Consider the following 22,361-nt stretch of genomic DNA (forward strand, 5'->3'; position numbering starts at 1 on the left):
GAGTTGCACCACAGGACAGTTTAGGTCAGGGCTCTCCACCCCTGCTCCTGCAGAGCTCCAGCACACCGGTCTGTCATGACCAAATAACCCTGAACACCAGGATCAGCTGTGTTTGATTGGGGCTGGAGCTCTTATCTGACGCCCTCAGGTCAGTTCACGAACCTCCCTCCTGAGCTGATGATCTGAATCAGTTAAATAAGGAAGACACACAACATGTGCAGAGCAGTGGAGCCCAGGACTGGAATTGAGAAGCAGTGCTATGGAGAGAGTTGGTCATCAGCTGAACACCTGAGCAAATGATCAATCCTCTGCTCAGATGCTAAAGATGAACCGCTTAGTTAGTAGTTTTGTCTCACTAGAAAAAAAGCCAAAGAAACTGGAAATCTGCAGGTAGCTCAACAAAAAGTTCAACAGCTGCTTTAAGGTTTTTGACCTTTTTAATTTATTTTATTTTTTTTCCATTATTAAAGAAAAAATACTACAAGTTACAAATCCCACTAATAGCAATCACATCTACCTATAATTCAGATGAAGTGTTATGATACAAGATTAAGTATTTTACAATTCCCAATGTTCTTCTCTCGATAAGCCGAATATACATTTATATGCATCAGGGTAATAAAAGCACTAAGTTTCAATAAACATGTTATTTCTATGGCTTCATGAATGATTTTGTCTGCCCCCCGACTTCTGAAGTCGCACTAGCATGAATTCGTATGGATGAGAGACTTCTCCACACCATTTAGTTGAATAAAATGTTTTTAATTACATCAGTGATCACAAGATTTTCCTCAAGATTTGACCACAGCTACTAGGGAAAGCCTACCGAGGGAAAGCAGGAGAAGGGAACTGCTAAATGTGTCGCAAGTTAATACGAAATAAAATTTAAATCCGAATATTACCAGAGAGATGGATTGAAACCAAAACATCTGAGCACACAAACGGGTAGATGTTCATACGGCAGCCAAACTCCATAAATCAGGACAGCGACTGGAATATTGCTTGTGATCGGCAAAGTTTTCAGATGCATCACTTACAATCGTCATCATAATCCTCAGAAGGTTTGTCTGTCTTCACATGATTCCAGTTGATACCCTGAGGTCAGTTTCCCTTTAGTCAGACCGTCCTGCTGTTTGCATGAAGAAAATCAAGAAGTGATACTAAAAGATACCCAAAGTAAGGCCGAGCTCGAGCGCATTCGGGTGAGCATAAAAAGATGAACACGCAAGGCAAATATATCTCTATGAACAATAAATGACATGTACAGCCAGGTGGTGTAATGTCTCTTCATTTCATGAATTCATATGTACACTATAGGATTAACACTCCGGTAATGATTCCCATTCGCACTAGATGTGAGAGATCTGCCGGTGAGCGAGGGACAGGAGCAGAGCGTCTCCGGTGTTTCCCGCATCCCGTCCTCGCAGGACGATGAGCTGAGGAATGACTGGTCCACGTCAAAACAACTGACCGCAGGTGGCTGAGGCTAAAAGAGTCGTCGTCTTCTGTAACAGACTGACACGCGGAAGAAAACGAGAGGATCCGGCAAGCGTTAGTGTCACAGTGAAGCCCAAGCCCGAGAAACACAGGTAACATGAAACCATCTCGCTCAAACAACTGCAGATCACATGATTTTCTGAGTACCTACTCTAGTCAAGAGCAATCTTACCCTTCAACACAATCCTTACGCTCTACGAGAAAAAAAGAAAAAGGTCAGGGTGGAATCACGCGTCGTTCAGCCAAATAAAACAGTGAGGATATAAAGCAGAAAGATTCAACAAAAGCCTTTTTTGTACCCCTAAGATACAAGAGGAATAAAACTTCAAAGTCTTTAATAAAACAAAGAATGGAAGAATTTCTCATGCCCTCTGCTGTCCGTTTGTGACGCACAGATGCGGTGAACGAGGAGGAGGTGGAAGAGCCTTGATTTGACGATCGTGAGCCGTTGTGTCATGCTTGTGCGGTCGGTCTGACCCCGAGCGGAGCGCCGGTGGACGGGTCAGACGCTCATTTGGGCGGCTTGGCGTCCTGCGCAGCTGCTCGCTGGCTCGGGGGTTTGGCATCATCTCTGGTGGGAGGAGCTCCAGCAGGGCCCTGTGTCTGGACTCGGCTAGACTGCTGGGAAGGATGCCGGCGACGGCCGTCTCCGCTGGAAGGGTGTCTCTTACGCCCTCCGTCCTCCATGGGGGGCTAAAAGGCAGAAATAATGCAGCATTAATAACACAAGTTCGACTTCAAGTTCAAACTGGCTAGGGGCTGGTCAGCCAATATAACAGCGCATTATTACAACAGTGTAAATGTTGAGCTCAAGCCTGCATGAGAATACACTCGCACTCACATCCACCCTGAAGTCCTCCAGACGCTTGAACTTGCTTAAATGCTCCTGCAGCTTGGGGTCAATCTCCATGTTCTTTGTTTTAGAGTATTTCAGAAAGGCCCAAAACTTCTCGAGTCCGTACAGCTGGCCTGTCAGGGCAAATGAAGGAGAATTACACAAGAGCTCCAATAACTAGACGTCATCTATTCCAGACTCAGACAGACCTGCTTCATAGTCTTTAGTGGTCTCCTCTTGAAAGTCTTTGAATATGTCCGGCCTGAACTTCCTCTCAAGTCCATAGCTGTAAAACCTGAAGAGACACTCCAGACCGTACCTGAGGAACAGCACACAGCGCCATCACGTATTATTCAAAAACAAAAGATCACACTAAAAATGCCATTCACGTGGACTGTGACTGTCAAAAACGGTGGTAGGAAGAATTTAGAACATATAAAAAAATGATTCAAGCTTTTGATTAGAAGGCAACGATTACTGGGGTTCAAGCATTTCAAGCTATTAAAGCACATGTGAAAAGAGACATTACGTATTTAGCAAGCCTGTAACCAACTAAATGATTAAAAAATGCATGATTAAACTAAATGATTAAAAAAAGCATTTTTGGTAATTCCAGGTCATTTAGCATAGACAATGGATGTTTTTTTTTTTTAGATTTACGGCTGTTACAGCGCCATCTATACTGCAATCAGCATAAAAGTTGGCATGATCCTTTAGAATAATATACAGCATGTGCTCACCTAATTTCATGTAGTTCTGAGCTTTCGTTCAAGAATTATAGGGTTTTGGATGTATTTGGCCACGCCCATTTTCTAATTGACCGTCATAACTATCCAAAATGTAAAGTTCAACGATTTTGATAATTGAGATTCACTCTCCAGAGGAACCTAGGACTACAAAATAGCCGAAAATTTAGCTGAGCGATTACATACATGCTTGCATACGCTTGAACCCCTAAAACAGTGTCCGTCTAGAGCAGTGGTTCTCAAACTTTTTTCCACCGGGCCACACAATGGTCCAAGTGCAAGTCTCACAGGCCGCACACATATCATTTATGTCACCAGTACAAACCAACCAGATTTATAATAGCCTTATATACCCTTAATATTATATTATCTAATCGATTACATTCATTGAAATAAATAATTAATTCTACTAACCATCTATAAAACACATGATGCTGTCGGGATCTGACCAATTTTGGGAAATTCGGCTCGAAAGTAACAGAACAATGAAGTTGCGATCGTAAGGTGCAGTCTGTAAGATGCGCACGGAAGCGTGACTTGACGTGCGACATTGTATAAAATGTGCATTCACAAATGTAGTCTATGTTGATCCAAATATCGATGTGCCGTCAGCACAGCTGAAGAGTTCTGCGTTCAAATGCACGCAACAGGCTAAAGTGTCGCAAAGCACGGCAAAAGTAATTACCATGATTGTGTCAGGGGGAAATAGTAAGGAGATATTTCAATTATTTAATAATAAACTAGTGTTTTCTGAGTCAGACTCGCCACCTCCTCAGACGTGCCTTCAGAGAGAAGTGCATCTTTACAGATCATGATTATAATTAAAGAGTTTTTGATTTGTTTTATTTCGTTAAGTAGTCATTTAAAGCTTTCTTTAGATATATTTATTATGTCTGTGAGGCATGAATTTTGTTGATATTGTGAGTGCACACAAATAAAAGTAGACCCTTTACAGTTACGAATGATGTATTACTCAAATCTTACCTTTATGAGTAAAAATGACGGCGTATTCACTGAAAAAAATGCAAGTGATCACGCTGGCACCTCTATGTCCTGCAAAGCGCAATTTTTTGCGTTCACTCTCCACACAAACTATTGGATATAGCGCACATTTATCTAGGTTTAATGTTAAAACATTGTTATATGCTTGAACTGTTTTATATCTATAGATTTTATTTTAGGCAAGTCGTGATGATTTGAGAAGGCTAAACTGATCAAACATAGGCTCACTGTCTGCCGCTGGCCGCTTGGTCGTTACTTTAAAAAACAAAAACTTATGCTCCAAACGTTTTTCTAAATTAACTTAATAAAAAAAGGAAATGAAATATAATCATTTTGCCATTACATACAAAACTGAACTATTTTAATATAGTTGAAACAGAAGTAGGCATATAAGCTGTTTTTGGAGAATGGGGGAAAAAGACAGACTGGACATCTGGACATCCGAAAGTCCAGCACTCTCCTACCTTCACTGCTGCGACAGTGTGACTATTCTTGTTTGTATCGTTCTTGAATTCGTCGCTGGCATTTTCCACATTTCGTTTTTCTCCCTTAATAACAAATGTGTCCACTCTGATGCTCAATTTTACCGAATGGCTGCTGATGACTATTTGAACTGAATTCTGCCAAAGTGCACACTTTTAAGTGTTCGTTAAATGCGTAACGTTAATTACGTGAGTAGCCTACAGGTCTGCTCATGTCTGAAAATAATATATGAAAAACAAAATTATTTTACATAACAAAAACATTATAGCTTACATTTGTTTAGTACATTTTTAAATTAATATAAAAACTAAAATGAATTGTAAAACAAAGTTACTTTTTTTTTTTTAATTGTGTTCAGAATGGTGGGCCACATTTGAATTAGTGACGGGCCGCGGGTTGAGAACCACTGGTCTAGAGCGAATAAGTTGTGATCAAATTTATTTTCAATAAATTGCTCCTTGTAAACAGAAGTGTTGATTTCAATGGGAATTTAAAAATAATAGGTAATCTGGCCCGGATTTCTCTTGAAACATTTTTAATAAAAATCACAGACCCCCGCCTGCCAGCACTGAAATGACATTACGTTACTCTACAGAAAAAACTGAGGCTTTTAAAAACCCGAAAGAAAAATGCTGATTATTTTCATACCTGTAGCCTTCCTTCCCGTCCTCCACCACCAGCTGTCTGAATTCCTCATACATCTTTCTGTTGAAGTGATCTCGCAGGAAGAAGGACCAGAAGCGGAAGAGCGTGTTCATCTCCTGAGACTGACCGATGCCCAGCCGCTTGCGCTCTGTGGGGACAACAGAGAAGTGAGTGCGAGGAGCTTGAGGCGACAGGCGAGCGAGGAGAGCGGCCGTCTAACTCACCGTTCAGGCAGCGCCGCCGGTACTTGTGATAAACGTGCTGCGTGAATCCGTTCTCCTTCAGTAACTCGTGCGATGGATGCTGGAACTTGGGGAGAGACTGAGGAGTGCAGCCGTAATTACCCATCGCTGCGGTGCCTTCAGACGGACTCGCATTCGAGCTGCAGAGGAAAGACGAAACAATCCGTGATCAACACTGACTTGAAGGGGAAAAAAAGCTTGGTTATAATAGCTGACGACTTTGCCACATTTTTTATTAATATTTAATATTTAATATTAATATTTTATAAATTTTTTCACACTACAATCTGTCACGCACTTCTGACCAGCAAACATACACTCATTCACATCCTTCTCTTCACTCTCTGAGGCAGAAGTCTCCAAACTCATCCTTTCTAATCATCCTACTACTTGTCCACTTGATCCTATTCCATCTCATCTCCTTCAAGCCATTTCTCCTGCAGTTGTACCTGCACTCACTCACATCATTAACTTATCCCTCCACACTGGTGTTCTTCCCTCAACATTTAGACAGGCTCGTATAACTCCACTACTTAAGAAACCCACCCTCAACCCATCACTTTTAGTGAACTACAGACCGGTTTCCCTTCTTCCTTTCATTGCAAAAACACTTGAACGAGCTGTGTTTAACCAAGCCTTTCTCACACATAACAATCTCCTTGACAGCAACCAATCTGGCTTCAGAAGTGGACATTCAACTGAGACTGCTCTCAGTTGTTGAAGCCCTAAGACTGGCAAGAGCGGAATCCATATCTTCAATACTTATCTAACTGGATCTGTCTGTTGCTTTTGACACAGTTAACCACCAGATCCTCCTGTCAACCCTACTGACAAAGGGCATCTCAGGAACCGCACTCCAGTGGTTTGAGTCTTACCTCTCAGATAGGTCCTTCAAAGTATCTTGGAGAGGTGAGGTGTCCAAGTCACAACATCTAACTACTGGGGTGCCTCAGGGCTCAGTTCTTGGACCACTTCTCTTCTCTTTCTACATGGCATCACTAGGTTCTGTCATTCAGAAACATGGCTTTTCATACCATTGCTATGCTGATGACACTCAACTCTACCTCTCATTCCATCCTGATGATCCATCGGTAGCTGCTCGCATCTCAGCTTGTCTAACAGACATTTCTTGCTGGATGAAGGACCATCACCTTCAACTCAACCTTGCCAAGACAGAACTGCTTGTGGGTCCCATCGCACAACACCATCGTTTCACATCACCATAATTTCACCATATGATTGATGATCAGTCTAGACCACATTGCACATCAACCAAGAACTCCTTCTAAAAGTTTACGTGCGCCCAAAAGCCAAAAACAGCCATTTATAAACCTTGGAGTTATGATTGATGATCAGCTAACTTTCTGTCAGACCACATTGCTAAAACTGTCCGTCCAACGAAAGGTGATTTGCTTTATTCAACATTAAGAAAAGATCAGGAAAACTGTTTCACCGCCGAACATGCTGCACAACTGGGGGCCTTGATGTTCAAGCTCTTGTTCTGTCCAGGCTAGACTATTGCAATGCTCTCTTGGCAGGTCTTCCAGCCAGTTCTATCAAACCTTTACAATTAATCCAGAACACAGCAGCAAGATTCATTTTAAATGAGCCCGAAAGAATGCATGTCACACCTCTGTTTATCAATTTGCACTGGCTACCAATAGCTGCTCGCATAAAATTCAAGGTATTGATGTTTGCCTACAAAACCAGCACTGGCTCTGCACCCCTTTACCTAAATTCATTACTGTTATGTTCAACAAAACATGTGAAAACAGAGCTTCGGGTGAATGCTAGTTTACTCAATGAACTTCAGCAGCAACAGAAATGAATACGGTACAGCTGTGAAGCATGCGCATCATGACTTCATGACAGTATTACTACAACAGATAATAACAATGAAGAACTGGTTATTAACCACAACAATTACTTCAGACTTATGTGCCTCTAGAAGCTTACGTTCTGCAAGTGAACGTCGCTTGATTGTTCATCCCAAAGCAGCACAAAGTCACTTTTACAGACTTTTAAATTAAATGTTTCCTCCTGGTGGAATGACCTGCCCAACTCGGTCCTTAACCATCTTCAAGAATCGGCTAAAAACACATCTCTTCTATCTTTATTTGACCCTCTAACTCTAGCACTCTCTATTCTAATTCTATTCTTAAAAAAAAAAAAAAACTTGTCCCTTTTAGACTTGCACTCTAAATTTATTTGCTGCTAGTTTTCTTAAAAAAGTATCTTTCTAATCTTTTTGTATTCTATCTGTTTTATTTTCATTTATTATACAATTAACCAAAGCAAAAAAGACCTCTAACACTAGCTTGCTATATTCTTTTTCCATTCTATCTGTTTTCTTTTTACTTATTTTTTTTTTAAAGCCCCATGTTATGTGTACTGTGTTAATCTGAGACTTGTTATAGCACTTATATATCATTGCTCTTTTGTTGGTTTTGATTGCTTCCATTGTCCTCATTTGTAAGTCGCTTTGGATAAAAGCGTCTGCTAAATGACTAAATGTAAATGTAATGTAAATGAATTAATGCATTTGTTTTAACTCCAAAATCTACTGACAGCCTTACATATTTCGCTGGAGAATGAACATGCTTATGAATCTGAACTTAAATGGTTGAAATCCATGAATGCTTTGGAATGCAGACCTAAGGTTGCTCTCTTTTTAAAGAGGACAATCAGCATTGCTAAATTTTGCTGAAAATTTAAGTGTAGAAGTTACACAAGTTTAAGTTTAATGTAAGGGAAATGTACTGTTATTTTGTTTTATATAAAATAAATATTTTAAAAAATACTTTGGAATCAAATATTGTTATAAACTCAAAGCCACATGTCTAACTGAGCCATGATCCACATTTGAAATTGGCATCACAAAAACGGAGGCTAAGCGCCATACCAAAAACAACCACCAGGTGACACCAAAACTTTTTTGATGCATTTTCCTGTCACAAATGTATACATTTTTGTCACAATATTACTCCCATCTCAAAATAACTACCAAATATGGACATTTTGAGATTCAGATCTAACATGTTTTGTCAAGATTAGAGAAAGTTTTGATTTTAAAATATTGTATTAAATGTTGTAATAAGACCCACCCACTAGGGGGAGGAGCCTGATAAAAGGATTTAAATTACCATTTTCATGGTAACAAAATGTCCTAAACGATTTTTGAGTGTTTAATCTTTCGAATTTAGATGATTTTTAAAATGTGATCGGTAAAATGACTGAATTTGTTTCTCAAGTTCTTGATCAAAGTTAAAAACTTGAAATAAACAGTATAATTTTTTTTTTTTTTTAGTATTCGATATCGATTGTACGTACACATACACCTCTTTACAAGTGTGACGACTGACATGATTTTCAATGCACGAGTCGAAGCAGATCACTGACTCCTCCAACAGTCTGTTTGTGTTATTCTGACGACTTTATTATTCTCACATGAAGCCTCTATCAGGTGCTGCTGTGAAAGCGTTTCGTGTGTGTTGCTGACCTGACGGAGGCGGTGCGTGAGCGGTGCTCTCTGGAGTCCATCACCCAGCCCACGTGACACTCCATGGGCGGATTGGAGCTGTGTCGCGTCTTTCGCTTGCGCGGCGTCTGAAAGAAGAGATCGTCCACCGGTCACTAAATGACATGCGTGTGCATGCTTAAAGCCGAAAAGAGTGGATACGTACTTTGGCATCCAGCGGTCGTCCCTCCTTCACCACGGGGTAGAAGCGCGGCGTCTGCGTGGGGTCCTTGAGCCGCGGGGTGCGAGGCGTGCGGGGCGTGCGGTAGCTGGGTGAGTCAGGCACTGTAGTTGGAAGAGAGCGGGCGATAGCTGACGGTTCAGGCGCTCCGAACAGCTTGTTGGCCAAGGCTTCTGTGGGGACTACGGGAGAGAGAACATTCATGCTTTAAACCGCCTGAGCAGATCCAGGCAGACAGGACGGTTATGATGACTCGATCACTGTATTTTCCCTGAGATCCTCATGCAAAGCATCTCCACGTCTCAAAGTTAACTCTCAAAGCTAAAGCTCAGCACTACAGCAAAAAAAGATTGCTTGACATATTGTTTTAAATTTTTTAAATGTTTAATTATCAGCAGCACGGTTCAAGTAACATTTTATTAACCATCCGGTTGAAGCTTTATTTAAAGTGCAGGACATGTGAAGTGCTCAACAGTGTAAACATAAATAAATTCACTTCTAACATATCTTTGCAAAAAAACATGAAGGTAAATATTGTGCAAACACATCCTATATGTTTAAAAACGATGCAAAAATGCTACTAATGCTATTTCTTAGCCAAAGGCAATTCAAACTCAAAATTACTGAAAGTGTAGCAGCAGTAGCAGTGATTATTAAGAGTAAATAAAAACAGCAGCAGCTTTCAGTCGGTCAGCATCATGCAGACATCAAATATCAGTCATACGGTAGAAGTTCACTCATTTTCGAAAAACTAAAAGTAGTGATAAAACCATGCTGAAGGTTTAAAATGGCCCAGCCCTAGCGTAGCTGTGTTTGTGGGTCAGACTCACTCTGCTGGGGGCGCGGGGGTCCGGGAGGGACCTCCTGGTGGGGGTCGACGGGCGGCTCGGGGGTCAGACAGTCGAACTGCTCTCGGCTGATCAGGTGCACCTTCTTGAAGTTCTCCACTTCTTGCTGTTGTTACAATATAACACAGTTACAACCAGATTTACAAGCACAACCACACACATACAGCAGGACAAGCAGCAAAACTAATATTAAAGACACCTCTCATACCTGTGACCCGGAGCAAGCCATGAACCCCGAGCTGTGGCTCAAACAGCAGTCAGCTGCAGCCAACGCTATCTGGCTTTTCTAGCACTGCTGGCCTTACTGGACGCGGCACGTGAACGGCACAAAGAGCTCGACACAAAAGACCACAACAAACGCTCCGCTGCAAGACCTTTCTGTCCCGCCCGTCCAGAAACACGGCGCTAAAGAACACACTCTCAGCGGCCACGAGAAGAACAGAAGAGCACGAGAATGGACACACACCCAGAATCTGACAGAACCCATGACAGAGAACACAATCAGCCCAATGACCGATGACCTCCATCTGCTGAGACTGGGCTGATGGTGACCAGATGTTTGGGGTGCATTCTTTCTCTCAGTGCATTTTTTAATAAAAGGTTTCTAGTGTTTTGTTCTTGGCTATGCAGTCTCACACTACCTAGTATTAGAAACGCTTTCAATGCACTACAGCAGAGCTCTACGCTTACATCTGTTATTATTATAAATTAATCTTCCTCACAATATAAATCTGAATTATAAACATTATAAACTGTAAAACACAAATACACCAGATGATAGTAGTTTAAAAAAGTAAAAAAAAATCCCCCCTTAAGAGCCACCTAAACGAAGTTCAGGCCCTGGAATGGGTGCTTGAATCATTGACTAAACTGTTCAAAAACATAGATTGTATCATAAAACACCACTATGTTTGATTAGAGATGTGCAGCGGATCAGCTGTGACTTTGTTTGATGAAACAACCGTGTCTTTATAATCACTAAAAAGCTATCACTCATCTCACAAACTTCCCTGATAATCAATAAAGCGCTGCACGTCATGATGAAGCTCTACACTATGATCGAGGAGCTTGCAGAACTGAACAAAACTGCAGTGTTCTGAGCAGTGAGGGGACACTGAGCTTAAACTCCTCTGATTGGCCACAGCGTTCAAGAAATCAACAGATGTGTCTGTGATTGGCTGCTTTGCTCAACGCTGCAGAAGCTCTCTGTCGCTCTCCAGAGCTCAAACACAAACACACTCTCGTGCGCCTACAGATTTTTCTCAAAGTCACATTCATTCATTTTCTGAAATAGTGTTTTCTCTCTATTTCTGCTTTAGATTTTTTGCATGTGCTCAAGCTATCTTATTATCTAATGGGAAAAAAAAAAAAACCAAAACCAAATGTTAATTTCTATTAATGAGTGTATTTTCTGGTTCTGAACTAGAGGACAGTCCTGACATGCATCAACAGCAAACAGCCATAACCCTGAGGACCAGCTCACCTTGATCGTGGCGTATTCGGGCTCGTACGTGTCGTCCCAGAGGTCTTGTTCGTAGTAGTAAAGTCCGTCGTTAATGACTTTGACCAGTTCGCTGGTCAGCTTGGAGCGTGAGGTGTGGTTCCCCGTCCGGTCTCCTCCGGGATGCTTGCGCAGGTACGGCGGCGTCTGAGTGACGATCAGAATCTTGTTGACGTCTCGGTCGTCGATCTCACAGTCCGAGTCTTCATCGGACCAGTCGGTGAAAGTGTTGCGTCGGCCGTCTATCTGCTCCATCTCCTCGTCGAACATGAAGTCCAGCTCCTCCGGCTCGTCCTGCTCCTCTCCTGCGCTCGGTCCGGTCTGCACCGGCGTCCGAGCCTCCTCCGCTTTCTGCAACAAACCGTCCATCAACGACACACCTCAGTTCACACGCTCCAGATTTAAGACTGTGGGTCAATGCTCAAGAAACAAAAATATGACTGCTATTCTTTATTTAGTAACAACCAATTAAACAGGCTGCTTTAAAAAAAAAAATTTCAAAATGCTAAATCAATGTTTTACTTTAATTATGCTTCATGCATCAACAAAGTGCAATTAAAAATCTATATTAGATAAAACTGACGTTCACGTACTGAGAGCAGATGCTACTGATTCTCTGAGAATAAAGTTGAACACTGATTGTAAACGCAGTTGTGCTCAACATAAAGCAGGCAGAAAGAATTATAACAATGTGGATGTGAATAAGCATTATATTATTTTCAGCAATTTTGTGCATCATTTAGATACAATCTGCATTTAAATGTAAATATATCTAGGGTACTAATAGAGTAGTGAATACTTTCCCCCCAAATTTTTTTCCATTGTATTTTTTTCTGGATTCTGTGATTTATGATTCAATACAAATTTATCATAAAAATGGTGTATAATGAAATAAATCAATAAAACGAACATTTTGATCATTCTTTTAAAATGTAATCAAATTAAATTCATTGCATTTTTATTGTCAAGCAAGATGTTACACAAGCAAACTGCAGAAATGAACGGGGGTTGCATAATATTCCTTAAAAATAATGATTTTATTATTCCTTAGAGAATAATAATTTAGTAGTAATATATTTCTGTCATAATTTCTTCAAGTTAAACCAGACTTTTATTTTGACAGATTTTGATGGATTTTAGATTAATCCATACCGAGTTAAAATGTCCAGAGCTTATTATTGTTATTAACATCAAAAATCTCAATATGTATTCTTTTATCGCCGAGCCCCAAACTACTTCCTGTCCTTCTGATAGTGTGTGAGCTGTGTGTTTGTACCTTGGGTCGCGCCGGAGACGGCCGAGGCCTCTTCTTCACTTCGATCCATGACTCCGAGTCCAGGTCGGGGAGGCTGGCGGACAGGCCCTTGGGCATCAGCTTCAGGTTACTCACATCATCAGTTCTGGACTGCACCGGCGCCGAGGCTCTCGGAGAACCTGCAGGTCATACGCTCAGTCAGAACCGTCCTTCGTTACCCACCACAGCTCACACCACGTCAGAGCTCGAGCTCACCTGTCTGCTTCTCCACAACGTTCCTGGGAACAAACTCTGGGCAGTTGATGAACTGAGAAAAGTCTGTGTGGGAATGGTCCGGCAAAGAGAGGCCGGGCAGCGGCCACTTCTCAGGCTCCTCCTTGCAGCGAATCTTCAGATCGATGATCTCCACCACCTTACTGTCCTTCAGGGCCTGAATGAGAAGCAGACAGCACAGGTTACAGACGCCACGGCTCATTAAACAGCGGTGTGACCGGCCGGTGCAGGATCTGACCTCTGTAATGAGGCTGAAGTCTGTGGTGAGCGCCTGCACGCGGTGGAAGCTCGCGATCAGAGCGAGAGGCAGGAAGCCCTCCTGATCCATCTTCCTGCGCAGGAAGAAATCCCTCTCCAGGTTGTCCACACTGAAGTAGTATTCACTGCAGAAACAAACACACCGTCTCAACACGGGGAGGAGACCACACACAACTCCTGTTTTTACCGACTGCGTTCATTACTGTGGTTTTCAACAGCTCGAAAAATGCAGAAACTGGTCATATAAATCAGCAACATGGGAAGATTGGGTATCGTTCAGCGCAGTATGACACACTGAATCTAAAGAGACCCATCTCGGGATTTTTAGCAAAGCCATTCAGAAGTATTAAGTAAAAGTCATGGTTATTATAACACACACCAAGTTTGGTCTCAATACGCTCTTCGTCAAATACGTTCGTGTGTCATTTGAGAACGCTTTGACTAATCAACTTCATTCCATCTTTTAATTCAATGAAGATGATCGGCGCCAATTTTGGTGACAATAAGACTAACCAAGTTCGAAAAAAGTAGCATTTTGGAATAATTAAAATTTGGGGAAAATCCTGACATGTAGAAATGTAAATTTTGGTGTGCATTCAATGAGCCAAAGAATCAGAAGAAAAGTAATTTTGTTTCTAGCCAAATTTTGTTTCTAGCCATTATGGTTTTGAGTGAGGGTTTGTTTTGATTGTTGGTGTAGAGAGTTTGAGTTAGAGACTCCAAACTTGCTGTGGTTAATGTTGAGACTGTCCTCTATCAGTGTGCCAAATTTCAAAACTTTCCCGCAGGCGGTTCTATGGGCTGCCGTAGACTCAATAACAAGGACACGCCTTCAGTGCTTGGCCACTAATAACAAAAGCCATGCAATTAACTTCAGCAGAAGTGTTCTCAGGTCAGAGGCGTTGAGCGCGGTTCACTCACATCTGTCTCTTGATGTAGTCCTTCAGCAGGTCCTGGTCCACAGCGTACAGCTCAGCGCTGCTCATGCTGTCATAATAGTAGGTCACTGTGCTGTTGAACTTCTGACCGCAAGCACCGTCCTTCCCGTCACTGCCTTTATAGCCATAGTAGTAGTCATAATGACCTGATGGGACCAGAAGAAACAGACCGGGTCAAACACAGAGGAGCGGTGTATTCTGTGTACTACACTCGATCATTCTGTGTATGAGGAACCTGGAGTATTCAGCTACAGTAACACTATCATTCTCTTTTAACCCTCTGATGATGTTTGTGGCGGGCAAATTAACAATTTTTGTCATTGAAATTAACGTGCTATTATTAATTTGATCATGTTTTTTATTTAATATTTTTTTATTTTAGTGGATTTCACTTTTCTAAATTACATTTATGGAATGGTTGTGATCCGTTTATTACCCGTTAACCACTTTTTGAGCATAGACCGGAAAATTAAACTTGTCTTGAATTCTTTGGAGCACAGACTTAAGTTTTAAAGAGGACACTTGGCAAATTATTGATGAAGTGAAAAAAAGTTTAAAAAGTGAAACTAAAAATTTTTTTAAGTTCATTATTATGAAAAAATGCACAAAAATACTATTTTTAAATTTGATATGAAATACATATTTTCTGAAAACTTTTTTACTCTGAAACTGCAAGAGAGTCAAAGCCATAAATCTGAAAAAGTTGTGTTCCAAATTTGAGGTTCATATCACAAAAAATAGCTATGATTTTGTTTGGCCAAGTGTGACTTTTTTTCAGTACCATTTAACCTTTTTGAATCACGTCCATTTTTTTTGTGTGTGTGTTCACATATAAAGTATAAAAAACCTTTTAAAAGTTTCATACCATTCCGATGAAAGAAAAAAAAAAAAAAAAAGTAAAATGTTTTGGTCAAAAATGAGGGTTAATGTTAGTTCTGGTGCGTGTGAACAGACGTGTTTAGATTCAAGTAGAAATGAGATCTGTGCAGGAGTCGAGTCCGTGTGTATTTTACTGCTCTTCTGGAGTCTCTACCTCTGCTGGCTCCTCTGCCGCGTCCCCGTCCTCGTCCCCGGCCCCGGCCGCGGCCCCTGACAGCGCTTCTGTACGGCGCTCCCTCGCTCTTCACGCTCGACACCTCATCATGGTCATCCTTGAACTCCGTGTCGTACTTCCCACTGTGCCAGTCTGCAAACACAAACACAATCAATCCAGCACGCTGCTGTAGTGAAGAACCCACAAACCTTCTCACTCCACGAGTGCTTGTGTGCATGACGAAATGGAAATGTAAGTCCCTTACACTGCTGTAAAAACATTTGGCATCAGTATGATTTTTAATGGTTTTAAAGTAGGGCTGTGCAAAAAATTGAATGTGATTTTCATGCGCATCTCGTCAGTAAAGGCGCTCCTGTGATTAGTAGTATATCTCCAGTGTTGCCAAGTCTGCGGTTGTTTTTCATGTTTGTTGTGAAAACCCGGCAGCTCTGATCTGAACACACGTGCTGGAGATATACTACTAATCACAGGAGCACCTTTACTGACGAGATGTGCATGAAAATCACATTTGATTTTTTGCACAGCCCTATTTTAAACAAGTCTGTTCTGCTCATCAAGGCTGTATTTATTTGATAAAAATACAGAAAAAAATGGTAATATTGTGAAATATTATTACAATTTAATCAGCTGTTTATTATGTGAATATCTGTTAAACTGTAATTTATTTCTGTGATGTGCAGCTGTATTTTCAGCATCATTACTCCAGTCTTCAGTGTCACATGATCTTCAGAAATCATTCTAATATGATGATTTGTTATCATTTTGCTGCTTAATATTTTTTTTTTGGGAAGCTGTGATACTTTTTTCAGGATACTTTGATAAAAAGTTTAAAAGAAGAGCGTTTATTTAAAATCGAAATCTTTTCTAACCAAGTCTTTACTATCACTTTTTTTTTGTGTTATCAGTTTTACACTTCCTTGCCGAATAAAAGTATAAGCTCATTTTAAAAAAAAGAAAGAATAATGACTGACCCCAAACTTCTGAACGGTAGTGTATAATGTTACAAAAGAGCTCTATTTCAAATAAATGCTGTTCTTCTGAACTTTCTATTCATTTGTGAATCCTGAAAAATCAAATGCATCACAGTTTCCACAAAAATAATGTTTCTTGAGCAGCAAATCATCATATTAGAATGATTTCTGAAGATCATGTGACACTGAAGACTGGAGTAATGATGCTGAAAATACAGCTGCGCATCACAGAAATAAATTACACTTTAACAGATATTCACACAGAAAACAGCTGTTTAACATTATAATAATATTTCACAATTTTTACTGTATTTTTGATCAAATAAATTCAGCCTTGAGCAGAAGAGACTTATTTACAAAAAGATGAAAAATCTGAATCTTCCGGTCAGTAGTTTAACAGGCCCTCACACTTCTCTGACCGGTAGGATCAGAAACACAATCAGGAGTGTTCCCGGTGTGTTGTGGTGGTGTGCGCACCTCTCAGGTCGTTCCGGCCATTCGGAGGAACTCGATGAGCGTCGAACTGTCGTGTGTTGTTCCTGGAGGCCGAGCGCTCGCGAGGACCCTCAGCCTTCACCTCGATCATCAGAGGAACCCACTTGTGCTTATTTCCTACAACAGCATCAGCACCACAAACACTGATGTCATTATTCATCTTAAAGCTGATACGAGGAACATCATTAGTGCTCATTCCTTCACATCCCAGATACAGCTCTTCAAAAACACTGAACGAACGCTAGACTTAAACACCTCGCTTTTTCTGTCCATTTCTCTGCGACTCCTCGTCGGTGTTTTTCTCTTCTCCGGAGTCGTCTGATTTGGCTTTCTGGTTTTCTTTACTCTCTTCGTTTTCCCGCTTCCCTTTGGACTCTCGTTTGACGGCTGACTTCTTCACCACCTGACGAGGAGATCAAACGAAACACTCGAGTCATCTCCACGAAGCCGTCTGTCATTACACTAGATCAGCTCTGTATGAAGGGAACCGGTCTCTACCTGACAGCTTCTTTACTTCCAGAGTCCAACAAAGCCGTATATGCATTCAGACAGAAAATCATTTGGGATTACGGTCAAGATTGAAGATTTCTGACACTGTTGTACCTGAACTTCCTTCGTGGCGATCTCTCCGGGTGTCGGCCAGTTGTTCGTATCTCCAAAATCCCCCACCCAAAAACAGTGAGAAGGTTACAGCTGTCTCACAGCAATCAGCTAATCACAAGAGCAGACTCTTCTGGAAAACACACAGCCGCTTGCTGATATCAGACCTCAGAATATCAAACGGCTGCCAGAAGCTGAAATCTATCGCCACCAAACCTAATTCAGGGGCCACGGAGCCCTCATAACTACAACAGAAATTAAGCATATACTTACTACAATTTCTTCTCTTAGATGCCATTGCAACTTATATATATATAAGGTTTTTTTTTAATGTTTAATTACTTTTTCCCCCATATTTAATTTTTTTTGGACACAGTTTTATTGATTAAATTAAATTGTTTTAAAAAAAAATATTTTTTAAATCATAAAACTTATACACAATTTAAAAATTATTTATTAAAGGTTTAACAAAAAGTATATTTTAAGGCCATATGAAATCAGCATTATTTTTTCTCAAATTCATGTTTTTCATTTAATTTTTTCTGCATTGCATTTAAAAAAAAAAAAAAAAAACTTTACCCCATGGCCATATGAAATGTTTTATTTTCTTCAGAAATTCTGTTTTAATTTTTTTGGATTTATAATTTAATACAAATTTATTATCAAAAACTGTGGTAATCAAACGAAGGCACAAAACATTAACAACTGAATCTATTAAAATGTAATGAAATTAGAATGCAACAATTCCTTTTGATTTTTGGCAAACAACGAGCTGTACAGCAGAGGTTTATTGCAAAAGGAGATTATATAATTTTTCATTATTAATAAAATCATTATTACTCTAAGAAGTACATTCTACCGTACAACAGTAATATCTGCGGCATGTATTCCCACAGACGGAGACGCGTGCTGCTTTCAGGAGCGTGAGACGGTCTTCTTCACTCATTTTACGCTGCTCGTCTGGTAAAAGTGTCTTGAGTTAAACTCAGAGAGACGAGTGTCACTCACCTTCCCGCCGCGTCTCATTCTCGCGTTCCCTGCCTTCACAACCTTCGTGGGCGCAGAGTGCTCTAGAGCAGCAGAAGAGAGAGCACACAATCAGAAACAGGTCAAGAGATAGCTGTAAACATTCACAGCACACTAACGAGCGGAGAACACTGATGACTGCCCGAGAGAAATTAAATGGTTCAGCAGGCGTCTCGGAGTATAATAAAGCTACATGAGCTGTTTTGGTTTTAATTCCAGCGGTGGAAGTCTGTCAGCGTTCATTAGGCCTCTCTAAATCAACTCTAAACCTGACCTTTAACCTGACCCTAACTCAGTCCTCACAGAAACACACTGCCCAGATTCCTCAGCAGGAAAAAAATACATGTCACTGCAAACAGGTAAATCAGTTTAATTTGTGAGCCAAGCACTGTATGAACGATTTAACGCATCAGCGATGACTGAAGCAGCTGGATGTGTTACTAACTACACACTCGACACGAGTCTTCATTGCTCAGCTGATTTAAACAGCATTTCCCATGAACCCTACAGTCTGGACGCCTATTACAGTAGTGTTCAGCGGTAACCAAGGAAACGCTGTATCTGCTGTTCCAGAAGCGCCACCTGCTGGCAGAGAGTGAGTCTGCGTCTCGTTCAGTCCGTCTGCTGTTTCGGTTTCGTGCAGATATATTTTATGTAGTACAGTTTCACAAAAATAAAGCCAGAGTGTTCCGTTTTTGCTTCAAAATTATAAAATCTAATTTAAATCAAAAATTGCCCATGTGTGCAGCATCATTGATTAAAATGCAGTGGTTGGCTCCGATTTTAAATGGAAAGAGCACAGACAAAGCCTTAGTTTGATTACATGAAGAGATTTCTTTTAAGTATTTATTTGATATGGGATTTGTTTTAAAATTCCAATTTAGTTTTGTTATGTCACATTTAAACACCACAAAGAAACGTGCAGCATTTTGTCTGAGAAATAATAAAAGGACACATTTTCTTTTATCGGCTGTCTTAAATCTAATTTTGTAAAAAAAAAAATAATGAGAAAATTGCATTTTGAAATCAGTGTTGTGAACCGTATTTAAATAAATCGTTACTACATCAATACTTCTCATTATAAAAGATCTCTAACACTGTTTTCAGCAAAGCACCCGTCAAACGTGCTGAAATCTGAATCATGGTACAGTTTAATTTTGCCACGATTTTATTTTTTTTATAAATCGAGGAATTATGATTTTGAATAGAAATATTACCAAACGTTAAAATGAGACACCTTGAAAATATGCCAATGTTTCAACCGCACGTGATGAACCGCTTACACGTGACGCGCTCTGTGAAGGACCAGAAGAATACAGAATGATATGAACAGGGTTGCCAGGTCTTCACTACAAAACCCACCCAATCGCTTCTCAAAACTGGTCGAAAACTAGCCCAATCACGTTATATGGGGTAAATATCACGTCAGCGGGGTAGCTTTAACCCACGGGGTTGAAAAACAACCCACAGCAACGGTGAAACAGTAGCCCAATTCCGAGGGAAAACTGTGGACTTGGCAACACTTGTGCAGCACGCTGTCATACAGAAGCAAACACTGAGGACATTAAGTAAACAATTATGCGTTTATTAATAGTGCGGTTCACACGCTCCTGAGAAAAACAGATCTGAGTCACACGTGAGCAAAAGAATCAGATTCGGGACACATTTGCCTGCAGTGTGAACATAGCCTTAATCTTACTACTGTATTGTTAAAAATAAAAATAAGAAAACACACTGCCGGTGAAAAGTGTGGGATCAGTGAGATTTGTAATGTGTTTTAAAGAAGTCTATTCTGTTCATCAAGGCTGCATTTATTTGATCAGAAATACTGAGAAAAACTACTATTGTGAAATATTACCATATAAAATATTGGTTTTCTATTTTAATATACTTTAAAATGTACAATAAACACTACTGTTCAAAAGTTCTTGGGCAGTAATTTTTCTTTTAAAGAATAAGTCTTTTTTTCAGCAGGGACTTGTTAAATTGATAAAAGTGATAGTAAAGACTTGCATTGTTACAAAATATTTCTATTTTGAATAAATGCTGCTCTTTTTAACTTTTTATTTAGCAAAGAATCCTGAAATCACAGCTTCCAAAAAAAATATTAAGCAGCAAAAACTGTTCCAAACATTGATAAATCATCATATTAGAATGATTTCTGAAGATCATGTGACACTGAAGACTGGAGTAATGATGCTGAAAATACAGCTGCACATCACAGAAATAAATTACACTTTAACAGAGATTCACACAGAAAAACTTTTTTTTTTTAAATTGTAGTAATATTTCATAATATTACTGTACATCTGGTCAAATAAATGCAGGTTTGATGAGCAGAGGAGACTTCTTTAAAACACATTTCATATCTTACTGATCCCACACTTTTGAACAGCAGTGTACTTATAATTATTTTTCTCTTTACATTTTAAATCGCAGCTGCACTACAACACAGTACAGTCTTAGTTAGAGATAATAAATATATAAAAGTATTATTATTTAATTGTCTGGCTTTCTAAAACATCTTCGAGTCCATGTTAAAGTCAACCCAAAACTTTTTTCTTGGGTTACAACTAAACCCGAGGACGCACACAACCTCCAGTGACCTTCTACTGAGTGATGTAAAGGGAGTGTCCCCTGCAGGGCACGGGGCCACATACAAGCACTGCGCGTGCAAACCCACTCTCTTCACTGAACTCACCAAGCAATCACTTCAGTGTAGAAGTGGAGCAAGCAGTGTGCGTTAATGATGAGAAGCACATCCAGCGCGAGCGCCGCGCTGATCACATGACACGAACCACGCTGTCCTCATGCCGAGGAACTCTGGGATAGCAAGCAGCTCACGAGCGCCACTCAACCAGCCCTTCATGTGGCTGCTTTAAAGCACTGCGCTCAATCAGGTCCGCCTGCACGGTCAGTGTCAATCCAACAGATGAATAATCACCGGAGGCACTGACACGCGCGTGCATCACACATCACGACCGAGCCGCTCATAAAGCCGCGTTTCTGACTGAACAACCGTCACGCTTGAGCCCGAACCCGAGCGAGCTCGCGACAAACACGTGGATCTCGCACGTGTCGGCGGATGCACGCGCACGCTCGGCAAATACAGCCGAAATCACGAACACGACCGCGTTTCGTCTGCTCTGACGATAAAACGCTCGACGCTGAGGAGTTCTGGCCGCTCTTTGGCGATAATGATCGTGCTGTCACGAGCGCAGACGCGACAGGCCGCTCATGCTAATGCTAACCCGATAGCCATTTGTTCAGAAGAGCGGCAGACACGACGAACGTCGGCACGTTCCGCGTCTCATCGGTAATTATAACGTCAAACAACCTGGTCTGTTGTGCGTCGGCACGTCCTTCGAGCTCGAGGAGTCGTAAATCACGGAGCCGAGGCCTACCGGAGCTCAGCGTGAACAGCGCGTCTGCTGAGGAGAGCTGGCCGACCCGGGTCTCCCTGATAAACACTGAAACCTGGCGCCCTAACTAGTGCGAATCTGAGGAAGAAACACGACACGTCCGATCCGAGAAACACACGCGCGGGCCCGGTGTTATCGGTAACTGGGTTACTGACCGTGCGGTGTTTGTCCGTTCACCGCGCTCATCTTCTTCGTCCACGGGTTCACCTTGGGCGGCGGAGCTTCTGTGATCTCCGTCCGAGAGGCGTCTTCCTCGCACCGCGGGCTCAGGCTCTGCTCCTTCAGCAGGTACCCTCCGTCTCTCTCGGCCTGGCGTCCCTCCGGCTCCAGCAGAGGGTTGCTCGGGGGGAGAGTCTCCACCTCAGTGGCCATTTCTCCGCTCACAAACACCTCAAATCCGCCGCAGTGTGCTGCCAAAAGATCTGCTGCTGCTGCCGCCACTCCACCCCTAGACCAAACCGCTTCAGTCTAAGACGCAGAGTGGATGAGTTCGATTAAAACATGTAAAAGAAACGCCGGGAACCTTTAAAAACTCGGGCTGGGCTTCGCTACTTGCGGCTGTGTGAAAGAAC

At 41.3% G+C, this 22,361-nt stretch overlaps 1 protein-coding gene across 2 annotated transcripts; it reads right to left on the minus strand.

Annotated features, from left to right (window-relative positions):
• Nucleotides 1-741: 741 nt before the first annotated feature.
• LOC109088856 (La ribonucleoprotein 1, translational regulator) lies at nucleotides 742-22,361 on the minus strand. Of its 2 annotated transcripts, XM_042711201.1 has the most exons (19): nucleotides 21,945-22,361; nucleotides 18,350-18,411; nucleotides 17,345-17,410; nucleotides 16,997-17,144; nucleotides 16,724-16,858; nucleotides 15,255-15,407; nucleotides 14,205-14,367; nucleotides 13,264-13,408; nucleotides 13,008-13,182; nucleotides 12,774-12,931; nucleotides 11,480-11,848; nucleotides 9,979-10,102; nucleotides 9,134-9,330; nucleotides 8,950-9,056; nucleotides 5,433-5,590; nucleotides 5,212-5,356; nucleotides 2,542-2,651; nucleotides 2,339-2,466; nucleotides 742-2,190 (listed from the first exon to the last, which is right to left on the minus strand). In XM_042711201.1, exons 1-19 carry the CDS (start codon nucleotides 22,159-22,161, stop codon nucleotides 2,008-2,010), a joined length of 2,943 nt encoding a protein of 980 aa, XP_042567135.1. In that variant the 5' UTR covers nucleotides 22,162-22,361; the 3' UTR covers nucleotides 742-2,007. The 2 variants fall into 2 exon arrangements, with proteins under 2 accessions (XP_042567135.1, XP_042567136.1); XM_042711202.1 differs by lacking the exons at nucleotides 18,350-18,411; nucleotides 21,945-22,361 and having other exon boundaries at nucleotides 17,240-17,366.

This window comes from Cyprinus carpio, chromosome A21 (assembly GCF_018340385.1).
Source record: "Cyprinus carpio isolate SPL01 chromosome A21, ASM1834038v1, whole genome shotgun sequence".
NCBI classification, from domain to species: domain Eukaryota; kingdom Metazoa; phylum Chordata; class Actinopteri; order Cypriniformes; family Cyprinidae; genus Cyprinus; species Cyprinus carpio.

What these genes read in the sequence shown, in the direction of transcription:
- LOC109088856 (XM_042711201.1), bottom strand. Translation starts at nt 22,161, where the DNA reads ATGGCCACTGAGGTGGAGACTCTCCCCCCGAGCAACCCTCTGCTGGAG. An exon ending in TCGCCACGAAGGAAGTTCAG is followed by an intron (nt 17,145 to 17,344) that starts GTACAACAGTGT and finishes TCTCCTCGTCAG; the next exon opens with GTGGTGAAGAAGTCAGCCGT. An exon ending in GACTACATCAAGAGACAGAT is followed by an intron (nt 13,409 to 14,204) that starts GTGAGTGAACCG and finishes TTGTTTCTGCAG; the next exon opens with TGAATACTACTTCAGTGTGG.